The sequence below is a fragment of the Enoplosus armatus genome, chromosome 8 (genome assembly GCF_043641665.1).
Source record: "Enoplosus armatus isolate fEnoArm2 chromosome 8, fEnoArm2.hap1, whole genome shotgun sequence".
Taxonomy (NCBI): Eukaryota; Metazoa; Chordata; class Actinopteri; order Centrarchiformes; family Enoplosidae; genus Enoplosus; species Enoplosus armatus.
The window spans coordinates 2422642-2444596 of NC_092187.1; the positions used below are offsets into that span (position 1 = coordinate 2422642).

The window sequence follows — 21955 nt, forward strand, 5'->3', positions numbered from 1 at the left end:
CCGGCTCGTTTCACTGCTTTCATACGAGGCTACCGTTAACGCCTCGGGGCACACCCGTTCCGTTTGTGGTGCAAAATATTCATAACAGAACAACTGCAGTGTCTGCGTTTTTACCCTGAAACGAGTTGTTTAAAAAGTAAAAGTGAAAATAAAATGTATTCCTCGTAGACATCCTGTGAACAAAAAAAAAAAAAAGTCAAAATATCAGGAAAGGGAGAAATTAAAATGTCAATAATAGTTTTAATTGATGCATGTTACATTCAATACCCATTGTGATCCTCCCACACATAATTGCATACATACATAACTTTTCTCGCCATCTCAGATGAGGAATGCAACAGACAGCTTGTAAATGCCTTACACTATCATATATTTACATATCATCCTCCGCTTCTGTACATGGCAAGTCCTTAAATATGATCAAACATCAGAGGAGTAACGTAGGATACAATGTATGACTGATTGTATGCAGTTTCTTTGAAGCATATTTAATGTACTTTTGTTTTTTTTTTCCTTCCAAAAAAAGGCATGTGCATAAAGCACTGTCATAAAAAGTGAGTCACACAATTCGACATGATAGGTTAAAAACTCCACGACGCCTTCATTCATATTTCACAAGATAAAACTATTCCTTCAGCAGGGGTTTTCTTTCAAAATGCACAAAAGTACAAAAAGACATGTAAGGTAACCAAAGGGAATAGAAAATAAACATAAAATGTGCTCAGTGCATTAAGACTTCCCAATATAACAAAGAAACTAGAGGTGTTTGCCCTGTTCCATCTCTGTGATAAATAAATTCACATTGTTACAGGCAGACAGTGAGAGGGCTTGAATCAAAACCAAAGTACAGTGAGTAAACAAAAGTCAAACAAATTGTGAAGCCAAAAAAAAAAAAAGGAAGAAAGATATCAAAACATGTGTGAAGGCAAAACTGCACGTTCCTGTTATGCAAACTGAAGTTAAATATTCTCTTTCTGTGTTTAGAATAATAATAAAATTAAAAAAAATACAGCTTTGATCAGCCAAAATGCAAGTTGTGTATGATGCTGTCAGCTACGTTGAATGTTTCGGCCTTTGAATCCAACACCATAGATTTGTTTGGAGGAGCAAGACACTTCAGCTGTGCTGCAGCTTCGGTTTGGTGTTGGCACAGCCTTCAAACCTAAAATGTCTTTGTGGTCATTTCACATTAGCCCTGCAAACATCAAGTGCAAACTCCAGGAGCTCTGTGACTACTCTCATTATCAGTAAACGCAGACGTTACCAAGCATTAAGAGTAAGCCAATTCTAGGGTTATGTCTTGACAGAGGAAATTGAAATACTCCAAACTCTATTATCTTGAGATTCTCGTTTGTATAAAGTGACAATTCAGCTTTAAATGCCATTCATGGGGTTTTTAGGGGTCATTATGACTCTGTGCAGTGTAAATGATTTGACTGGCTGAACAAGCACACATGTGGCTACGTAGACAGACACACACACACACACACACACACACAGTGGCTGATGTGAGATGGGATGACTTTCAGACTGGCACAGAGACAGCGCAGGTGTCAAAACTGACATCCACATACAGTAATACAACGGAGGAGTCCTATAAAGCATCTGGGGGGTGGGGGGGAAGTCAGCTGCTGAGATGGCCGAATGTGTGCTCGCACGAGGAAGACTTCAGCAGGTATCTCCATGTAGATGACAATTTGTAGTAAAATTAGATCATGGGTTAATGCTGTCAATCATGTCTTTGTTCTCTTGAAGCCACCTGCCTCGAAGCAGCAGTGTATAATATAAAACATTTTTTATGACGATTACATGTGTATCTCCTTGGCAAAAATCCAACCATAAATCTGTTTGATTAAAACAAAAACAGATGTGCAGATCTGGATTTTGGACACAACTCTGTATTACCAAACCATCATGAAATTCACTCATATCACAGGGCTTAAAGGACAAACTTTTTACAATTTCAGAAAGGCCAACAGTGTAACTATTGTATTGCAGTTAATGACAAGCAGAAACTCTTTTGCCACAAAGCATGAGCCTAAATAAGGAGAGACAGTCACTGTTGAACTTCAGCCATTCAAATCTTCAATGAGTGGCTGCGACAGAAATGTAGCTTTTTCCACCTTGGCATGGTTTTTGACACTTTGCTCTCAGAGTCAAAGGCAGACAGTGTTGATATATGTATTCATATAAATAACAAAACAGTACAGTATAAATATAAAGATTCTGTGTGTGTGTATGTGTGTATGCACGCACAGTTGTAAATGGTGTAGGAGTATAGGATAAGAGTGTGTGTGTGTGTGTGTGTGTGTGTGTGTGTGTGTTGTTGTGTGCGCTTCTGAGCCAGTGTTAGGACAGGACAGGGGGGTTAGAGGTGAGGCTTTCCCTCCCCCACCTCGTGGAAGAGCGAGGTGTAAAACTCAGGCTCCAGTTGCTTGTTGCGGTAACGCTGGACAATCTCAGTTATTTTCTGCTTCCGCCTCACGTGAGGCGGGTTGTACAAGTCACTTTCCAGACGCTTCCGTCGGCACACATTGATGACCGTTTGGCGCACAAGAAACCCTGGGAGAAGGATGCAAAACACAGGAGCTCATCAGGCCAAAGGAGCTTAATGGGACAGTTTCGAGGCAGTGAACAAAGGAATTTCATGATACTGAGAAAGCATGAAAATGTGTGGAAGATGAAAAATTAGGGCGGGAAAGAGATCCCGACATTTTTCAAACTTCCTTGTTAATATATATATATATTTACATTTACTCTTGTACATTAATGTTTTGGAAAGCCAAAGAAACTGTCAAACCAACCAACTACGCCATCTGTTGGCAAAGAGTGGCATTACATGCATGGAAGCAGAAAGAGGATTATTTACATTTTTTCAAGGTCAAGTTATGTATCAGAAGAATCACATTTATTTCATGGTACTGCTAAACCATGACATTTGCACTGGCTTTCTCTTTGCAACTAACTGATCGTAGCTAATGTAGTTCAACTTGTGAATACAAATAACTCACGCCTTCTTCGTATTACTAACCACAACTTCTGCACTCAAAAACTATATAAACAGATTAAACTGAGTTTGTTTCCTGTGTATATTGTAAACTCAAATGCCAACCATGAAATATAAATGTGCGCATATTATTATTTCAGTAAAGCTCATCAATGATCCTAATAGATTCCCTGTGGAAACCATGTGATGCATTAAGTCTTGTTGCCTCTGTTCTTTCTGATGAGGGGAGGAAAAAATAAAAAGGAAATGCACGGTAAGGACGAATAAACAAAGACAGAAGAGAGCCATTACCTAGTGCTCTGCGGCTGACCACCATGCCGTCCACCAGGGGAATCACCATGCCAAATTTACCCACAGCTCCATGCAGCCGGATCCTGAAGAGTCCCGTCTTCAGAGGGTGGATGAAGATCAGAGGAACGTCCTTCTCTAGTAACCCTGACCTGCAGCAGGAACAATTACAACAATAGAGAGGAAGATGATGTATGTGATTTGCAACAAACTAGAACAATAAATGAATATCGAAATATATTTACAAGCACCACATTTCTTGATAATGACCTTATTTATATTTGGCATTAACATGTATCTTGATAGGTCAGACCGCAATCTCATAGAACTTGACTGAACTTAAAGCTACAGTGGGAAATATTTTTAAGACTAAATACATAAGGGTAGGTGCTCACAGACACATTTGTTTCAGCCCTTCAGTTAGATATTGTTAGTGGCATGCAATGGTCAAAATTCGTTATTTCAACCAAAATTATAATTCAATAATATTGCATACTGTAGCTTTAAATGTAAATGCCAATATATTTTCACTCCACATCAAACAATCATTTAGGCAGAGAAGATGGCCTTTTCCTCTGGTGCTGTTTTCAGCATTTAAAATTGCCCAATATAGCTTCTGTGTTTGCTTCGATAATAAGAAAGCGGCAATTTGGCAATCTTCACAAATGCCACCCACCCATTTTCTTTCAAGGGTCGTGGGCACTCAGAAAATTAATTATGTCACTCATGAACGAACGGTTGTCATTTTGCATCAGCTCACACATTGTTCATTTGGTTAAATACAACCCATTTAAATCTGTTTGAGGCTTGGGGTCCATGGCCCACTTGATGTCAACCTATCCACAATTGTAACAATGAAGCTGCTAGTATCAAAACAACTTACACACAAATCATGTTAGACAAAAACTGGATTTTCCTTTAAGCCACTTCACACCCAAATATTGTCACAGCTCTGACACAGTTCCTTTTATCTGCCTGCTTTTGCAAACACTGTATGTTGTACTTCCTGTTTTGCACTGCATGTGTTTATGCATGGTTTGTTATCCTGCATGTGAGAGCACATGCAGTTTTTGCAGAATTCATGAACCATATGTGTTTTGAGTGTGAACTTCTCAATACCTGCAGGAAGTGCTGTTGCTCATGCTAGCTTCCAAGCCCGTGCTGGTTTCCGCCAAGAGATCAGACAACGGGAAGTTCTCTAAAAAACATAAAAAACAATGACATTCATGTACCTCATTGTGTTGGTCATGTACTGAAAAAACAACTTTTTACAGCCACCTTTTAAGGCTACAGAGGTTGAGTATTTTATAAAAGATTTTTTGGTGGAGCTACTTACTGACTGAACAAGAGAAAATGCTAGAAAAAGAAATAGAATATAATCTATGGAGAGAGACTACACTGCCCCCCTGTCCTGTAATTTGAGTCCGGTGGTGTCAAATTACAGCACAGGGGGGCAGCATAAAGAGTATGTGCCTACCGATATCATCAAAGCGCTCCACCCAGACCACAAACACCTTCGTCTCGGGACCCAGTGGGGGGAAAGACTTTCCAGTCGATGACCTCTTTGTCTTCACCAAAGGACTCAGCTATGGCATTAGCACAATACACATTAAGTTCAGGGAAATGCTAGAAAAAAATGTAAATGATAATCAAGGCTGTCAGCATACAGTTCAGACACACTCACATAAAACTTTACCTTTTTGACAGACTCCAGGTTTTCAGAATGGTTGGGGAACAGCTCCAGTGTGAGATTGGGTTGTTTGAGTAAACCAGGCATGAGGTCTGGGTTGGTGTCTGCCTCCACTGTGGAGTCACTGTGTATTGATGACTCCTCTGGGAAAAAGCAAAAAAAAAAACAATGGCAACTCTGTCAACCCTGATTCGCTCACTAGGGTTTCATCATATACACTATCTATCAATTCATTGTCAAGGTAGTGAATACTGACCAGAATTTTCCGTTAAGGATGGAACAACGAAGGCAATCTCTGTCAGAGCATCAGCGTAGTACAAAACTTTCTTCTCCCCGTTGAACTCTGAACCTCCCGTGTCCTCAGGAGTAGCTGCTTCCTCTTTGGTAAAAAAAACAAAAACAAAAGTTCAACATTGACTTGACCACGAATATTTAACTTGTAGACAAACAGTTGCCATGATGTGCATATGCCCAAAGTCTTCCTCAGATCTATTGCAGTAGTTAGATTAGTAGCTTACCTGTCTGTTGTATATCATTGCTGTCGGAGCAGGAGTTGAGGGACCAGCTGGTATCTAGGTGTCCCGTCCATCCTGGGTGGCGTCCTACATCCACAGGCCAGCCCAAGGACAGCAGGAACTCCAAGAAGTGGGGCTGGACACTGGACGATGACTCCACATTCCTCAGGATCTGATCATCACAAGCAGAACATATCCACTGTGAGAGATTTTTATATGCAGGTTATGAAAGAATTAACACCTGCACAACACCTACCATTTTCAAGGTTAATTCAAGCCATTTCAACGCAGCTGTAATTAAACACAGGCCAAACTTATCCATCATTATTTCACACAGAATCTGTTGTGGAATGGAGTTCCCTCACCTCAGGGCTGCTTTTCTGTCCAGCCCTCACGTAGAATATAAAGACAGTGTCAAATGGTCGGCAGGGAAGCAGGTCCAGGTAGCTGATGTCATCAAAAAACCCTGGCAAGGACGACTCCAGGCCAATCAGATGAGGAGGTAGACGACTGTTGTTGGGCTCCTATCAATAATAAATCAATAAACATACATTCTACATGAACTATATTAACAATATTATACATGTATATGCCATTAATACTTAATACATTACAGTCATTATTATTCATTCCACAGACTTAAATAGAATCGCCAAGCAAAAGTACCAATTTAAGTTAAGGACAAGTGGCTGGAAGGCTTTTATATATCATTTGAAAATGCTTTTCGCAACTTCAATCCAAGAGATCTTCCAACAGACAAATTATGTTAACCAACCTTGAGCGCCTCCAGAGACAGAAAGCCAAAGTGGGAGAGGAAGAGGCGCGCCGTCTGGAACTCCTGCGAGGGCGGAGGGGGTTTGCAGTCTGTCTGTGGGTCCGGGAAACGCCTGGACTTCCAGATTTCCTCGCTGTGCCGCTCCAAGGCGTTCTCATACTCTATCTGCTTGGTCATCAGAATACGGAGCTTGTCATGCTGAACCTCCAGCTGAAAAGAAGAAGGGGATAGGGCATTTTCTTAAAGACAATTCTGAGAGGCTGTGGCTGATGAATGGCACTCAACTGCATAATTAAATTCAGCATTAACCCACAAAGGGCAAGGCCCACAGTCCCAAAACTGAGGTGTCACCTTGCGATGTTGATGTGAAAAGAGTCACTAGTGTGCATCTGTGCTTTAAAACATTGGCATCAGATATTTAATTAGAGAATGAGTTACCATTTTATTAGCTAAACCAGTACAATCTACTCCAATCCAGCCCTTCAATAAATCCAGTCTTTGTGAAGCTTTTAATGTTCACTTTCTTTCAGACCGTAATTAGTGGTTGGATTGCATTAAAAGCTACAAATGATTGCAAGGGTGTATTGCATAGGACTGAGAAACCGCACAAAACAATCATCATATGTTTGTCACCACACCATTTGATTATTTGACACCCCAGTGAAATTTCATCTCTCCAACAACTCACGTGTGGGTAATTACTCATCAGTGTATTTGTAGCTCTCGAATCATCCTGCCAGCCCATACAAAACACCTGAGTTTGTATAATAACAAATAATGAGTCATTCATTTACTGCATAGCTCTATTTTAGCCACGACAACAAACAATCTTGTTTCAGCTTAATTAGTCATAATGTGGATAGAAGATCAATGACAGGGTTCAACAGGAAGCAAATCTCACCTCTTTACTGACAATGTCGTCCAGGTCAGGAATACTGACATCAGCTTTCACAAGAGGAATCTTATCCACCTCTTCAGGGAAAGGCCTCTGCTTGACGTTGTACTTGATCCCCACATCATTGTTGGGCGCTGGACGGCCCTCGGGAACAAACACCTGCTGTGGAAGGAGAGAGGAAGAGTACATAGAGATGAAGCACAGTTATCAGTGAAACAGGTGTGACGCTACACGCTTTACAAAAGCAAAACTTTTTAAATAATTTCTGAAATTATACTGGTTTAACATTGTTGTCTTTCATGATGCAGTAATCAACAGTGTGATCTCACCCTCTGATTGGCCCGCGCTCCTCTGGGTTGGTGGAAGAGCTGCATGGTCCAGGCATGTCTGCCAGCCGTCCCTCGGATCAAAACGGTCACTGACGGACTGGGGTCTGTGAGGACAGAGATGCTTTCATTTATGGAGAAACAGATTTAATTAATTTACCAGTGCTTGGTACTTGGAGTCTCTACTTGTACATTAAAAATGAACCAAGTAAGACCTTAATTCACCCTGATATCCCAATAAACTGGTATTTTGTCAAAGGATGATAAGCTACTGACTCTGCTCATTGCCGAGAGGTTGTTCCAGCATGGCGAGGATGACCGAGTTATCTAGGACAAAGTAGCGGAAGTTGCTGGCTCCTGTGGCACTGAGTCTGGCGTAGCGGATCAGGGTGTCTTCATTCAGCAGGCTGCAGGTGGAGGCGGGCCCGCTAGGGGAAGGGAAGGCCCCCAACACCTGCATGATACTGGGGAACACCGCAGCAAAACCAGCAAGAACATAAATATACAGAAACTGGGTAAATAGGTACAGCACATTCTACTTTTTATTAGTCGTCGATTTAGCAAAAACTGGGAAAAGTAGGTCATTGTAGCAGCAGAAAAATAGAACAAATACATAATTTAGTACAACAGCTAAGATTTAAAGTCCAATCAGAGTCAGAGTCAGTGATATTCAAATGTATTGCTAATAACACTTTATGATCGAATTAAACAAGTGAAATGTGAGTACTTTGTCCTCCTTGACCTGGAAATTTGAGAAGTGCTACCTTTTCATACATTTTTTGGAATAGTGTATTAAATCTATCAACAAACTACTCTCTGATCTATACTGTAGAAACTTTGTGGAGTCTCACCAGGACAAAGTTGCCTCAGCAGCGTCCTTCACTCTCATTGAAGCTGGGTTGTGCTCCTTCTCCCCTTTATGTCGGACTTCCTGTTCCTGTCTGGACTTGCTGCCAGAGATTCCTAGCTCCACAATCTCCAACACCTCTACCAAACAATCCTGATCCAAAAAAAAAGAAAAATCTGAGAGAAATGGCGAGGTATCCAATTTTCTGTATGTTCTTGGTAGAAGCTTAACTTTACCAAATAAAATTCTATCCCTCTCTAACCAAACAAAATATCCCATGGAAATTTTAATTTAGTCTTACCTTCTCATCCAGCATGTCAGGGTGCTCTGTGAGCCACACACAGAGAAACTGGAAGGCAGCTACAATCATGGAGTGGAGGTCTCTGGATTGAAGAGGAGCTGGACGGCTACACTGGTACACAATGTACCCACATATAGAGCTAACGGCACGCTTACGGTCTGCAGAGTCTACTCCCACCTTTACCTGGTTAAGACATTTAGAAAAAATGCAACACAATGTAGTACATAAGGCTACACGTATGTGATTATTTGTGGTTTTAAATACAAGTTTTAAAGTTAAACACAGTATTGTTGGAGCTAACATAAATGTTGCCTTGGCCTCTTCTCTCTCTCTGCTCCTCAGCACTCTTCCTTTGTGTGATATCAAGTGCCTGAGTTTTACATTTTAGCCAGTTACTATCTATTATATTAATGTGACTTTATTTGAAAACAGACACTTCTCATTGCAGCATGTCATAGCAGGTGCACTAGTTAACTGGGACCAACTGTGCAGCCATTACCGGGCAGAGAAATTGCAAGCTCTGTCCATAAACTTCTCTCATTCGGGTAATTAGCGGTACTGTGTTGACAGTTTGAGGGCAACTCCCTTGTGATGAACTTGGAAATGTCTGACTTAGAAGTTGACATGAATCACCTGAAAGCACCATTGCTTTTGCTCTCTGTGAGGCTAGATTGTCTCATTTGGGCAGGAGGTGAACTAGTTAATTGGGATCAGGGGGTTAACATGTAATACAACTGGTTAGTTTCAGGCCATCCGTTGCCATGGTAATAGGCACAGAAATTCAGTAAACCTTGTTCTTGGAGGAGCAAATCTAGGGTTTACTGTAACTGCAAAACAGCTGCAGTTTTATAAAGTGATAAGAGTGAGAAGTGCTTCTGTTGTACTGAGACTTGGGTGGGTAGCATGGGTGAACTGAAAGACATATAATAGTCTCACCTTGGACTGGCCAGATAGCAATGATTGCAGATTGTTACACTGAGTCTCTGTGGTGTTTGGACATTGTACCTTTACCTTGGCAAGCCCAGCCAGCAGTTCCAGGGCAGCCAGTGAAATGCTCATGTCTTGCCTCCACTGGGAGTTGAGTCTCTGAGTGACCAGGTGGATGCTGCGCACCAGCAAGCCTGCCGCCGTATCTGGAAGAGCTAGATCATATAACACCCCGAAATACCAAACACCGCAAAGAATAGAGCAAAGCAGGATTCAGGCAACACAGCTATAGGTATACAGGACATCAGGAAAAACATCCTGGATGCCCAGTTAGTAGATTTGTCTAGAATAGAGTTTAAAATTAGTACAGCACACAGTGTTAAGAAAAATTCAGGTAGATTGAAGAATAGATAGTAAATACACTACTGAGGAATAGGGCTGAGCGATCAAGTTTGGACTTTAAAAGTTAAGAAAACTTTGTTGTGTACTATAATCATCCAAAACAAGACTAAATTAATTAAGATAAAAGATAAAATTAGATCAAATCTGATAAAAAAAAAACTTTAAAAACAAATTACATGAACCATAAATATATTATGTTATCTTATGGGTCTTCTGTGATATAATGATCAACTTCTATGAATTTGTAACATTAAAGACGACAGAATTTCATACACTTTCTCAGTTTAACCTACAATTTGCAGTTTTTAAAAATCAATGCAAAGCAAAGTAACAGCTGATGCTGTTGCTTGAATAGTTTGGCTTTGTTCCAGAAGAGAAGTGTTAACAAGTGGAAGTAACAGAGCCTTAGACTAGACTATGACACAAGTTAACGTTTCTGTCTGTTCTCCCATTTCATTTCTTTCCATTACCTTCTGTCCCCCTGTTGTTACCTCTGTCCCATCCAGAGTAAATATTTCTTGAGCCAGCTATCCATTTCAGAGGTTCCATCTAAAACAACCTGAGGAAGTCTTAATGTTTCAAAATGTGATTAAAAGTGATTACATTGAGGCTTCTGTATTGAGCCTGTCTAAGAGGTAGATCTGGCTCCAATTTTAGAAACCAGGCCTAGCATTTTCTAAATTTATGATCAGCAAAAGCTCCCAAATCATGCTGAATTGGCTGCAGTGTTTGAAACAACTGTCTCCAGACTCCTGTACCCTCTCAAGTCTAGTTTTTCCTGTCCAGTACTGAGCCTCACAACACAATGTAACCATCCTATACCACAGGAAACCTGCAGGCCGCCCTTCCCCCACTTCCTGCTGGATAAAGTCGCCTATAAGCAACACGGTGTTCAGTGAAAATAAATATAAAACTTGTGGGCAAAATTCAATGAGAGCGACAATTATCCATTTATTTTTTTAAAGTCTCTCTCACATTACTCTGTCCAACACAATAATTTAGTCAAACATCGCTCAGCCCTACTGAGGAAAAGATCTTTTGATTAGGCAATATTGTTGCAACCAATCAACTAGACAAAACAAATGCAATAAGCAGAGGCGCTCCACACGTCTCAGTGCCAAACTGTTCAACAGCACAGCATCACAGCAAATAGCTTTGGGTTTCACCTACAAAGACATTTTACCCAACGCTTCTTAACTCTGCATACCACTTTAACCACGTTAGCTATAAAGAACAAATGTGTTAATTTAACAAGTTACATATCAGTTACAAGTCTGTTATGCACAATCTGACCAAAGCTGGCACCCTTATGTTAATTCACCAAGCACGAAGATATTGTTTCATGTGAAGCTGTCTTACCGTAGTCTCGAAGCAGGGCCTGGGCAGGACGCTCAGAGTCTGGGCTGGTGGCCTCCGTGCTGCCCCCGCTGGTGAAACTAATGCCACTGTTGGTGCGGCTGTGACTCTGACTCCTCACTGTCACGTGGCTCCCATCTATGCTCCCCTACCACCACAAAAACAAAGCAATCATGAGGTCCACTCCATCACACTGCTTCTACCATTGTAAAATGTTAATCGTTTATCAGTAGATAACAGCAGCCTTACTGTTTCCGTCTGTGCACCTATGGACTCCAACAGTGCTGAGTCTTGAACAATATTTAACATTGCACCTGAGAGGAATAATAAAACATGGATATAAAATACTATGAAGACTTAAGCGCAGTCCCAAACTGGTTTATATCAGGGTTTAAAAACTGCATAAGTAATATGGAAGGGCAAAATGATACCCAGGATGAGCTGTGTGTTGGTGGGGTCAGTCTCAGTCTGCAGTGCTCCTATGAGGACATTGACGAGACGTAGCCTCAGGGACAGGAAAGACACGGGCTGGTCATGAGGCCATCCATCCTCTTCATTGAACTTTCCTTCCAACAGAACCTAAAGCACAACATTAACATGATAAAGAACCTGGCACTTTTGTTGTTAACATGAACATGCTAAATCCTGCACTCAAGTGGCAGATTTCAAAGACGTAAAATACAGATACCAAAGCTGTTACCTCTGATTTGATGTTGCCAAAGTGATGAGGCAATGGCAACATGGCAAGCAGGATGTTGATGGAGGCTCTCCTCAGGTCGGTAGGATTTACATAAATCTTGAATTTGGACAGCTCCCTGATAGAATAAAACAAATCTCATGGACTTCAAGAAACGTAAGACAATATTCTCAAAAAGAGAAGAGAAATCTCACTAAAAAAACATATGGGCTGAAAATGTTATCCGGTAAATTAAAGATGCTAATTACATACTACCAGTCTAACCTGTCTGGTACAATGGTCTCCAGGGCAGCTATGAAGTAGGGTACCACCACATTGATGCCCTTCAGGTCAGTACAGAAGAGAGAGGAAGAGTTGAGAATGATAGAAGCCAGAACTGGTCTACAAATGAAATCGGAGATCTGGAGACCCTGAATCAGGACCATGTAGAATCTGCAGAAAGAGAAAGAGGAATCCTTGTAGATTTGCACAGTTTAAAAAAATCACATTACCACAGTTAGGATGATGTTAGTTTGAATTAGATTTGGCATGATAAAAAAAACTTGGCTGTTACCTGGACAGGTAAACGGGCAGAATCTCTTCTCCAGTTTTCTTGCTACAGAAGATGCGGCAGAGAGTCCCGCAGGCCTCAGCTCGTCCTGCCTCATAGCTCTCTGGGAATTCGTTGGCGTCAAACATGGGGTTGGACACCATGGAGTCAGTGGACATCTGGGAACCCTTCCTCCTCAGCTCCAGGCCTACTTGAGTGGCTATTGCTGTAGAGAGTGGGAAGAGACAGAGAATGAAAGGACCCTGAATTGTAATGTGGTCATTAGTATACATGCATGTATGAGAAACAGGCAAACAGACATGTAGCTACTATATGCACACTAAAATAAAAAGTAAACATAGTTAAAATTTGAAAAACAAGCACCATAAAGCAGACATTTAATCACTATCACAACAAGAGAGAACAAAGACTTCAATGATTGCAAACACACACTCACATCATTTAAAAGCATTCAAAAGGGAACTCTGACACAAAGAGTTTGCCATAAACGTTCGACCTAAAACTGGCACAAAGCATGACCAAGTGTAGAGTGCTGGTAATAAAATGTTTTCAGCTGCAAGACCACAAAACAAAATCCCTGTGTCAGCTCCCTCGCTGTTGCAATTATATGACTGTCACTCAAGGTACAGAACATTCACTTCATGCATTGAGGCACCAAACCAATAAAATCAAAACTCAAGTGGACTGACAATACAAAAGGAAATTACAAGAAACAAAACATTAATGCTGAACTTGAGGGGACTATAATAAGGATTAGTGTGACCCAAAGAAAACAAAAATGAGAACTTAAAACAGGGTGGCGTTGTCACAAACTGGCAACGTTATGGTAGAGACAAGTGGTCAGTTGGTGAAACCCATTCCATCACCTTTGGAGAAACGCTGAGAGAACGCTGGTGAACTTTTATATATGACAAGCAGTGGAAACAGAAAACAATGGCGATAATGGCAATGATCATGAGGAACTCAACTAAAAAGCAGGAAGATTTGTCAAGAAACGCAAAATCAAGGAAAAAAAGCTGCCGCTCCTACTTACAAGATTTATAAGAAAGGAGAATTTGGATAAAAGAGGCTGCAAGATAACAGAAATAGTGGAGAGACACAAAATCAAAGCAGATCCAATATTTTGGGATCAATTCATATCAGGCATGAATTGTGTTTTTTTTTTTTGTTCTCCTCAATACATGACTTTTGACCCATTACAACTCTTTAACATTAATCAGACATGGTAGACACGTGCAGGACACTACACCAAAAAGAGAAAAATAAATGGAGAGCCAATGATGAGCCAAATTTATTTTCAAATACCAAGTATTCTATGTGCTGTCATTGACTCCTCTAGCAATGATTTTACCAATAAAATGACTGTATGAAGTCCTTAACATATGGTTATAGTCTATATGCAGTTTTAGCCAGGCTTAAATAGTTGGTAGATGTAAATGGATTAGAATCAGATGGAAATCTCATACCAGGCCACTTCTAACCAAGCCCTCCACACACAGAAAGGCACAAAGAAGTTTCAGAGAAAATGGTGAAAAAAGGAAAGGATATCCCAAAGACATACAGTAAAAAAATAACACTGACACCGAAAACACAGATAACTCCACAAAAACACATACTAATGAACAGCAACAAAACACCCACCTGCCCATGCATAAATGGAAATGCTAATAGCCATCGTCTCACTTCTTACCAGTCATGCTGGGGTCTCGGCTGAGGCCGCTGTGGAGCTTACAGTGGACCAGAGCAGCGTCAAAAAGCCACTGGCCAAACAGGTTGAGGATGCTGTTGACCTTGGGCCGTGCTGGGGCTGGCAGGGGCCGAGACTCCCAACTGCTCTGGTTGGGGCTGGAAAGCAGGGTGGGGGAGGACGAAGTTTGCTGCTGCTGCTGTTGCTGCTGGGATGCTTTGGTTGGTTGACTGCCGCTGCTCTGCAGGGTGGGGAGGGATAGAGGAAGATATCTGATTAGGCTGTTGACTAGTGTCACTAACAGATCACACACAGACAAGGTGAGTTAAAAAGATGGTTTCTTGGGGTTTCTTTACATGAACAGGACAAAACACATGGCAGGAGATGCGATCCACACACTGATTTGGACAAGTGTGCTGTATTCTTCCATAAAAATCTTGGGTTAGTGTAGCTACGCAAATGTATCACAAATGTATAAGCTCTGTTCTGTCTGTAGATAAACTGCAAATATGTACGAGGATAAAAAAATGTAATTAAATAAAAAAGTATTTGTTGTGGTTTAATGCAATGATTGAACTTACAGTTGAACTCTTGCTTGTGGTTTTGGTGACCACTGTATGCCGTTGCTTGCGGCTGTGAGGGGGCGTGGTGTTAGCGATGGAGGGTGGCGGAGACATGCTCATTCTGTTGACTGGGGTGGGCGGGGCACTGTCAGCTCTGGGACGCGATATACCTGTTGACAGGAAGGTCAAATGAGTTGGGGATTAAAGTTAGTGTTAAAGTTAGTGTTTTTTCCCTCCATAGCAGGGGGAAAATACATTTCTGATTAGCCTTCAGTAAACAAGAAAGAAAAATCGTCATCCCGCCACTTTTCCAGTGGACAGAACTTTGTATGGGTAAACATAATCATTTGAAGCCATTTTCCCCATTTCTACTGTTATGAGAGAGAGAAGGAAATGAAGTGGCTTCAGAGTTGTGAGTTGATCATTGATAATATTCATTCGTAGACATGCAAGACAATGGTTAGATACAAATCAGCAATAATTGATATCCATCCATCTTGATTGACTTTTGACCCCTGTTGATGATCTTGTAGCGTAGTCTGAATGTACGGGACATATCATTTTGCTATAGGAAGACTAACCCCAGTTGTTAATATCATCACCACCAATAAATAGACCACTCCATCATATGCCCATCTCATTATATGATGCATCAGCTGATGTTTGTACCATGAGAGAGCAGCACTGGACAAAAAGAGAACACCCTCTCCCGTACATCTCTCTTTTCAACAGAGACACCTACAGTGTAAAGAGAAAAATACACACCGACACACTTTTTATTCAAATGTGTGAACAGGTATTACTGACTGACATCTTCCATCTGGATTTTTCTCAGGAGCAGTGCCCAGAACAACAACTGGAAAGCAGTAAAACTGTAGAAGAAATTAATGTTTGGAATTGCTGTCAATCATTTAAATGACTCTCTGTGTTGTATGTTTTGCCCTTTTCACTACTAAGCACATACACTTTACCTTTTTCCATACCATTTTGAATGTACAGAGTTTGAATGTAATGTATTTTTGAGATAGATCACAATAAACAATATGTCTGCTTTTTTTTTTTGGTCAAAGTAACATCTCGTTTGCATGTAATACGGGACAGGCTTTGAAAATCAGTCCATGTAAATTATGTATAACTTTGACAATAGTAAAAGCATGTTCAATGTGATGATTTCCCTTACAAAAGCAGGTAGCTGCCTAGAAGGTAGGAACAACAAATTGCATTCAACATTATCATGCATTGCAAAATGAGCAGTAATGTTAACATGTCTTGTAGTATTTTACTACTAAAATGTGCAAAAACACATTCACATTCCTCTCAAGTGTCCAATGACTGAGCTTTTCATATTAACTCTGCATCCTCTTACCTAAGAAGGCATCCACTAGGCAGCTGATGCCCCTCATGGCCCTGAAGAAGATCTGGGGTAGCTGTTTCAAACACGGATGCAGCACCACTTCATGAGGAATACCGCTGGAGTTAAGAAACTGTTCCTGAAACTTTGGAGTGGTGCTCACAATCGCAGGGTTGCTCAGGTCCACTGGGTTACTACAAAGAAAGTGGGGAAGAAGAACATTTATGGATTAAGCAAAAAAGCTTACAGATGCTGCTAAAGCTTATTTTATATATATATATATATATATATGATATCTGATATCTGAATCTGCCATAGGTGGATGGAAGGAAAGGAGGGAAGGATAGAGGGGACATTTTAGGAACAGGAAGTAGAATACATAGAGTAAATATTTGATGGTAAGAGGGTGATATAAGATACTTCTTCATTCCACCCCGTGCTACAACTTCTCTGTCCCTTACAACACATGAAAGATCATCTGTGTCCATTAGTTAGTTTGATGAAGAGAGAAAATCTCCTTTTCACATTTGAACCCAGGAAAATTAGGTTTTATGCACCTAAGCATGTGGAGAAAGCGGTACCACGTCTGTGCCACACAGTCATTGTCCATCTCTAAAGGAATCAGGTTGGCATCTTCATCAGGAACTTTAAAAGGGGGGAAGGATGGTCCATGGGTAAAGCGCAAAAGCCTGGGTTGAAGAAGTGAGACAAGAATGTAAAGATGATCACACTCAGTAGAGAATACAGGCACTTATCTTACTATTTTTCCTACTGACATTATTGCAACCACCAACACACTCCCCACTTCAGAGGCTACTACTGTTTAGTTCAATATTAGGTTTGCTTCCCCTAAAACAAGTTAGACCAACTATCTTAACTCTTCAAGCACACACAAAACTCTCTGTCAGTGACAAGCTGTATGAAACCTTTTTCAGCACTAAATCCAAGGCCACATAAAGTTGAGCTGATGCCTTGCTAACCTGGAGGTGAGGGCACAGGCCACTCTGCTCCACTGCTCTACTACAGGAGGGTGGTGTCTCCAGTTGGCCAGCATCTCCCTTGCTGTCTTCCAATATGGCGGCGTGGGAAAGCAGCGGGCACATGCCAGCAGCCACACCTCAAAGAGCACTGCCATCAATTTCTCTGCCAGTTTCTCTGCCACCCCAACTGGAAGAGGGGAAATATTAGGGGATTATTGATATTAGTAATCATCATTAATAAGAGCAAGAGGGGTCGCGTAGGACAGGGAGGGGCATACCTCCAACCGTAGGCGGGGCAAGTAATGTGTCGTTGATGCGAAGCAGGAAGAGCAGCAGCACCTCCCAGGTTTCCCTCACCATGGAAATGGACTCTCGTGCCAATTTCTGGACTGCAGTCAGAACCTGCTGGCAAAGCCTGATGTGGTTCAGACTGTGCTGTTCAGGCCTAAGGGGAGAGATGGAGCGTTTGAAATGAGGGGATAGGGAGGTAATGAGGAGAGAGAGTGTACAGAGAACAGCAGGCATTATAAGTGGCACCAGTGCTCTCAGATTTATGTAGGACGGCTGTTACAGCTACAGACATTGTGCAAAAACAGATACGTATGCATTTACATTTGAAAACTACGGCTAATGTGAGATAAAGGCTCGTCTGTGAACACTTCTGACATACCTTGGTACAAAGACGTTGTAGAGATGTTTAAGGATGGTCTGGACGTACATATTGGGCTCCTTCACCACAGGCTGAGGCATCGAGTCCCTGGGTGACACCAGGGCCATCATCCAGTCTGTGTACACATCCACACACAGCTTGACAGTGTCACCCTCTAGGGGCAGGGTGAGACCATAACACAGCACCTCCATGGTCCACTTCACCTGTGAATCAAACCATTCTCATTAGCTTATGTGAAGGCTGTGAACATATTGCTGTTGATGAGTCCTGTATCCAACTGCACATGACACAGAAAGAATGACAGTTCTCAAAATATATTAAACAATGTCCTATTCTGCAAGTGCTTTAATTCGTTTGATATAATACTGTACCTTTGTGTCGTCTGAACTATGTCAAGTGAGCAACCAAAGGAGTTGAGCACATCTGATTTAGTGTCTCATAACAAGGAGGGCCAAAGGTTTAGGGTAAGACAATGGTGGCAATATACAATACATATGCTTCTCTCTCCATGTTTTTGAGTTTCCTGCTAAATCAAAAACAGACGGGACATTCAAAAGGCAAATGATGAATGAAAACCAGATAATCCTTCTACAGTCAATGTTACACTTAAACATTGGTGTACACTTATCAATGATAACAGTAAAGACAGGGGATGTCCCAATCATGTTTTATATATTCAGTATCTGTCAATCCAAGGTATTTTTTTCACCCCCAACATAATACAGCTTCATACTTAGCCTCAAGTCGGCCTGCATAACAGCTCTCCCTTAACAGTTTCCTGCAATATTTTCTATAATATACTACAGTGTTTCGTGAAATATTCGTGAAGAGAGGAAAGTCACTGTGGATCAGTAGTAGATGAAAGCAACAGCATGGATGCACGGTGCACCTGAGAAATATTGCTGTAATATTCTTAACCCAACGCAGCGCCTCTCACATCACATCCTGACTCATGCAGTCATATCATTAATTGTAACTCTGGGTTTGCTGTGAGCTCTGCAGTTCACTTGCTCACAACGGTGTGCGTAAGCAGAGCTTCCAGTGTTTTATCAGAGCACGTGGGAGACTTTTTTGACAGCTGGTGTACACCAAGCATACAAAAAAAAGAATCTGACCAATCCATCAAATACAGCTTTAATCAGACACTCTGTCCTAATCCTAAAGAAAGGCTCAGGACATCCCTATTAAACACACATATATTGTTTATCACTCATTGTTTAGCCATTTAAAAAGGTAGTTTTCATGGATAATCCACGCACAACATTTAGAGAAAATACATCAAAATAAATCGCACACATAGGCACCCAAACTGTGTTCATTTTCATTAACATGGAAGGTGAAGTGAAGGGGAACTGTTCAAACAGCTCTAAGTGTCTGTTGTGTTTCAGGCTTAAGCCTCCTGCAGAGATAGGAGAAGCTATCTCTGTAGCACTCCATCAGTCACGCCTTTATATGCTAGAGTAGCTACAGCAAAGATACCCCTGTGTAAAAAACATGACAGCCCAACTAGGTTTTGCCTAATGGCACTTAATGGACTTTGAGAGCATGTGAAATAAAGGACTCTGATCTCATGACATAAAAATTTAACTCTTTGGTCTAAATGTCAAGTATTACATCAGGTCCAAATTAGGGTCTACACAGATACTATCATCCCTACAGTGAAACATGGCTGTGATAGCATCATGGCATAACTTATTGGGTATAATGGTTAGACTTTTTATCCAATTCAAACACACAAGATAATGTAAAAAATAAATAAATAAATAAAAAGTGAGGGGATGCAAATAGCACTTTATGCCTCCTAGCAGTGCAGTTATTATTTTATTTATTTTACCATATATTGGTTGTCACAGTAATGACACAGACAGCTGTATGTAAAATAGAGGTGCCCCTTGAATGCTGTGGGCAGGAGCCAGCAGCCACTGTATTTCTGGCTTTTTAAGTTTTAATAGTGTCTAGTTTGTACTGCTTACATATGGCACTTAAGACAACACGAGTTATGCGGAAGGCTCTTCCTTTAAAGTGGATTACTGCTCAAATTGCAGTATGTCATATCAAACAATGATCAATAAACTTCCTCACCCTGGCCTGCTGACACTAAGCCGTATGTCCACAAAAATGATTTGCATCACATTCAAACAACTGATATTAGTAGCTTAACCTCCATTTTACTTTATTATTTTTACTAATATTTTATCAAAACATATATACCGTAGCATAGTGATAGCACCATCAAACAGTGTGGTATACACTGAGCTCCTGTCACTGGTGTTGTCTAAAATACATCTTATGATGGATCAATGAGGCCAAGCCCACTTAAGTCATATGAGTTTTGAAGCTGACAGGCTCTCCAAAGCTTTGGTGATGGATCTGGTAGCTGACTACCAAGGCATTCAAATTATATGTCAAACATTGTATTGTTACCAGGTTAAGGTACTAACAGTGTGAACCTCTTTCTCACCTCCTTGTCTGTCTTGAGGATGTTTTCCGTGGCGACAGGGCTTACAGCTGTGCCCAGAGGCTTGACCACAGCATTTGCCACCTCCGTACCCACACTGGTGGGGTAGGTGTGCAGAACGCTGAGGTGGCCCTGGTCACTCTGCACCACCAACTGCAGCGAGCGCCACTCGGAGTACATGCTGCTGATGTCTACTGCACTCTACTCACACCTCCTGCCTCCACCTGCACACACACAAATCGAGAAGTCAACCTAATATGTCATGTTGAGAAAACTATGAATAGGCTACTTAGCTAATATCTAGCACAGGCAGTTGTGTCGTCTATTATGAGAATACTTCTGCCAACGCTGCCAATATTGTAGTTAACCCTGCTAACAGAGAAACCTCTTACAGAACGAGAATCTTTTGATAATAGATTTGATCTTGTCGACTATCAAAAGGTCCATCATGCAGTGTTTCGACTTTAACTTGTTTAACTGGTTTACTTTTATCTTACGTATAGTGTGTTTTGGTAGAAAGGGAATGCCGGACTTAAACATTAGCAACGGCAAGAATAGTATTATCTTATTATCATTACATTAAAACAATTGCCATTTGGTGCACTGCATGCATAGCGAAATAAAGAGCGTATCATAAAACTTTGTAAAGCTTCTTAAGTAATGTTCATTGATATGTAGTTTGAAAGTAAAGAGAGCCCATCAAACAGCAGGTATTTGTATGTTGTTGCTAATGTTAACGCTACAAGCTCTCCTTCCAGAGAAAACATAAAGTGTCAAAACTAGAATTACATAACATATGTTAAATGCCAGCTGGCTTTTATGCCCTGTGAGCATAAACGAAGACGAGGAAAGAAACATACCAACCATTTGTATCCTAAACCTCGGGTCGGTAACAAGCCAAGGAATCACAACCAGGAAACGGTTCTGAAAATGATTAGCTTGCTAACGTTAGCTAGCATTGACATCGAAACATCTCCCTTATCTCGCTGATGACATTAGCTGAAGTTAGCCGCTGACTGGCTTCTTTGTTACAAGGCCATCTCTGTGGATAAGACAAGAAGCTGTCGCTAAGACAAACTGACGGTTCTATGTGCTAACTTATCAGTTATATCAAACTACGTTGTAGCTAGTTGGTCCGACGCTGCTAGCTAGCTTAGCTAATGTTCGCTGCGCTAGCCCGTTCGTTGACATTAGCTGAGCTGACTGTCATTTGTTATAGCTAACCTAGCTATACGTAACTTTGCAAAGACGCTAACGTTTGCTCGCCAGCTAAGTAGCCCGGGGTTTTTCCATTTACCTGGACCAACTGGAAATGTTGTCATAACAGAGCTCTGAAACTCGCAGTGTGTGCTTTCTATGTTTCCTGGTCTAGACCATAACAGCGTCCATCTTCGCAATGTCAAGGTTTGGATATTGCAGCTTGATGGGCTAACGGGAAACAGGATCCGTAGATTGACGCCCCCTACTGTGCAGCAACTGCATCAGACCTGGTGCTGCCTTCATGTGCTCCTGGTGAACTCTCGTCCGCTCGAAAATCCGTTCAAGTGCTCTCGTTCAGATATTTGAATATTGAAATAGTGTTTGTCTTCCTGAAAGCCATTGTTTCGTTTTACAATTCAAAGAAAGAAATATACTCTGTTTGATTATATGTTTTCATCTCTGGGAGGCCT

General features: G+C 41.2%; 1 protein-coding gene across 3 annotated transcripts; it reads right to left on the reverse strand.

The window, feature by feature from the left end:
* Positions 1-1878: 1878 nt before the first annotated feature.
* Positions 1879-21669, reverse strand: LOC139288647 (ral GTPase-activating protein subunit beta-like). Of its 3 annotated transcripts, none has more exons than XM_070910002.1 (30): positions 21583-21669; positions 20289-20509; positions 17828-18030; positions 17436-17602; positions 17158-17344; positions 16735-16866; positions 16193-16371; positions 14845-14996; positions 14267-14504; positions 12580-12781; positions 12291-12458; positions 12030-12144; positions 11761-11908; positions 11579-11643; positions 11333-11477; positions 9650-9777; positions 8645-8821; positions 8348-8496; positions 7773-7960; positions 7500-7603; positions 7177-7332; positions 6276-6485; positions 5866-6024; positions 5504-5672; positions 5242-5364; positions 4992-5128; positions 4773-4881; positions 4415-4493; positions 3299-3447; positions 1879-2562 (listed from the first exon to the last, which is right to left on the reverse strand). In XM_070910002.1, the coding sequence occupies exons 2-30, from the start codon at positions 20463-20465 to the stop codon at positions 2369-2371; spliced, it is 4509 nt and encodes a 1502-aa protein (XP_070766103.1). In that variant the 5' UTR covers positions 20466-20509; positions 21583-21669; the 3' UTR covers positions 1879-2368. The 3 variants fall into 3 exon arrangements, with proteins under 3 accessions (XP_070766103.1, XP_070766102.1, XP_070766104.1); XM_070910001.1 differs by having other exon boundaries at positions 9650-9786; XM_070910003.1 differs by having other exon boundaries at positions 7177-7329; positions 8645-8827; positions 9656-9777; positions 14267-14479; positions 14841-14996.
* Between the last annotated feature and the right edge of the window lie 286 nt (positions 21670-21955).

Bases quoted from the DNA above. Each gene is read 5' to 3' on its own strand.
- LOC139288647 (XM_070910001.1), bottom strand. From the start codon at position 20,465: ATGTACTCCGAGTGGCGCTCGCTGCAGTTGGTGGTGCAGAGTGACCAG. The intron at 16,372-16,734 runs GTGCATAAAACC...CTTTCTTTGTAG, and splicing joins CGCTTTCTCCACATGCTTAG to TAACCCAGTGGACCTGAGCA. The intron at 2,563-3,298 runs GTAATGGCTCTC...TCCTTCTCCCAG, and splicing joins GGTCAGCCGCAGAGCACTAG to GGTTTCTTGTGCGCCAAACG.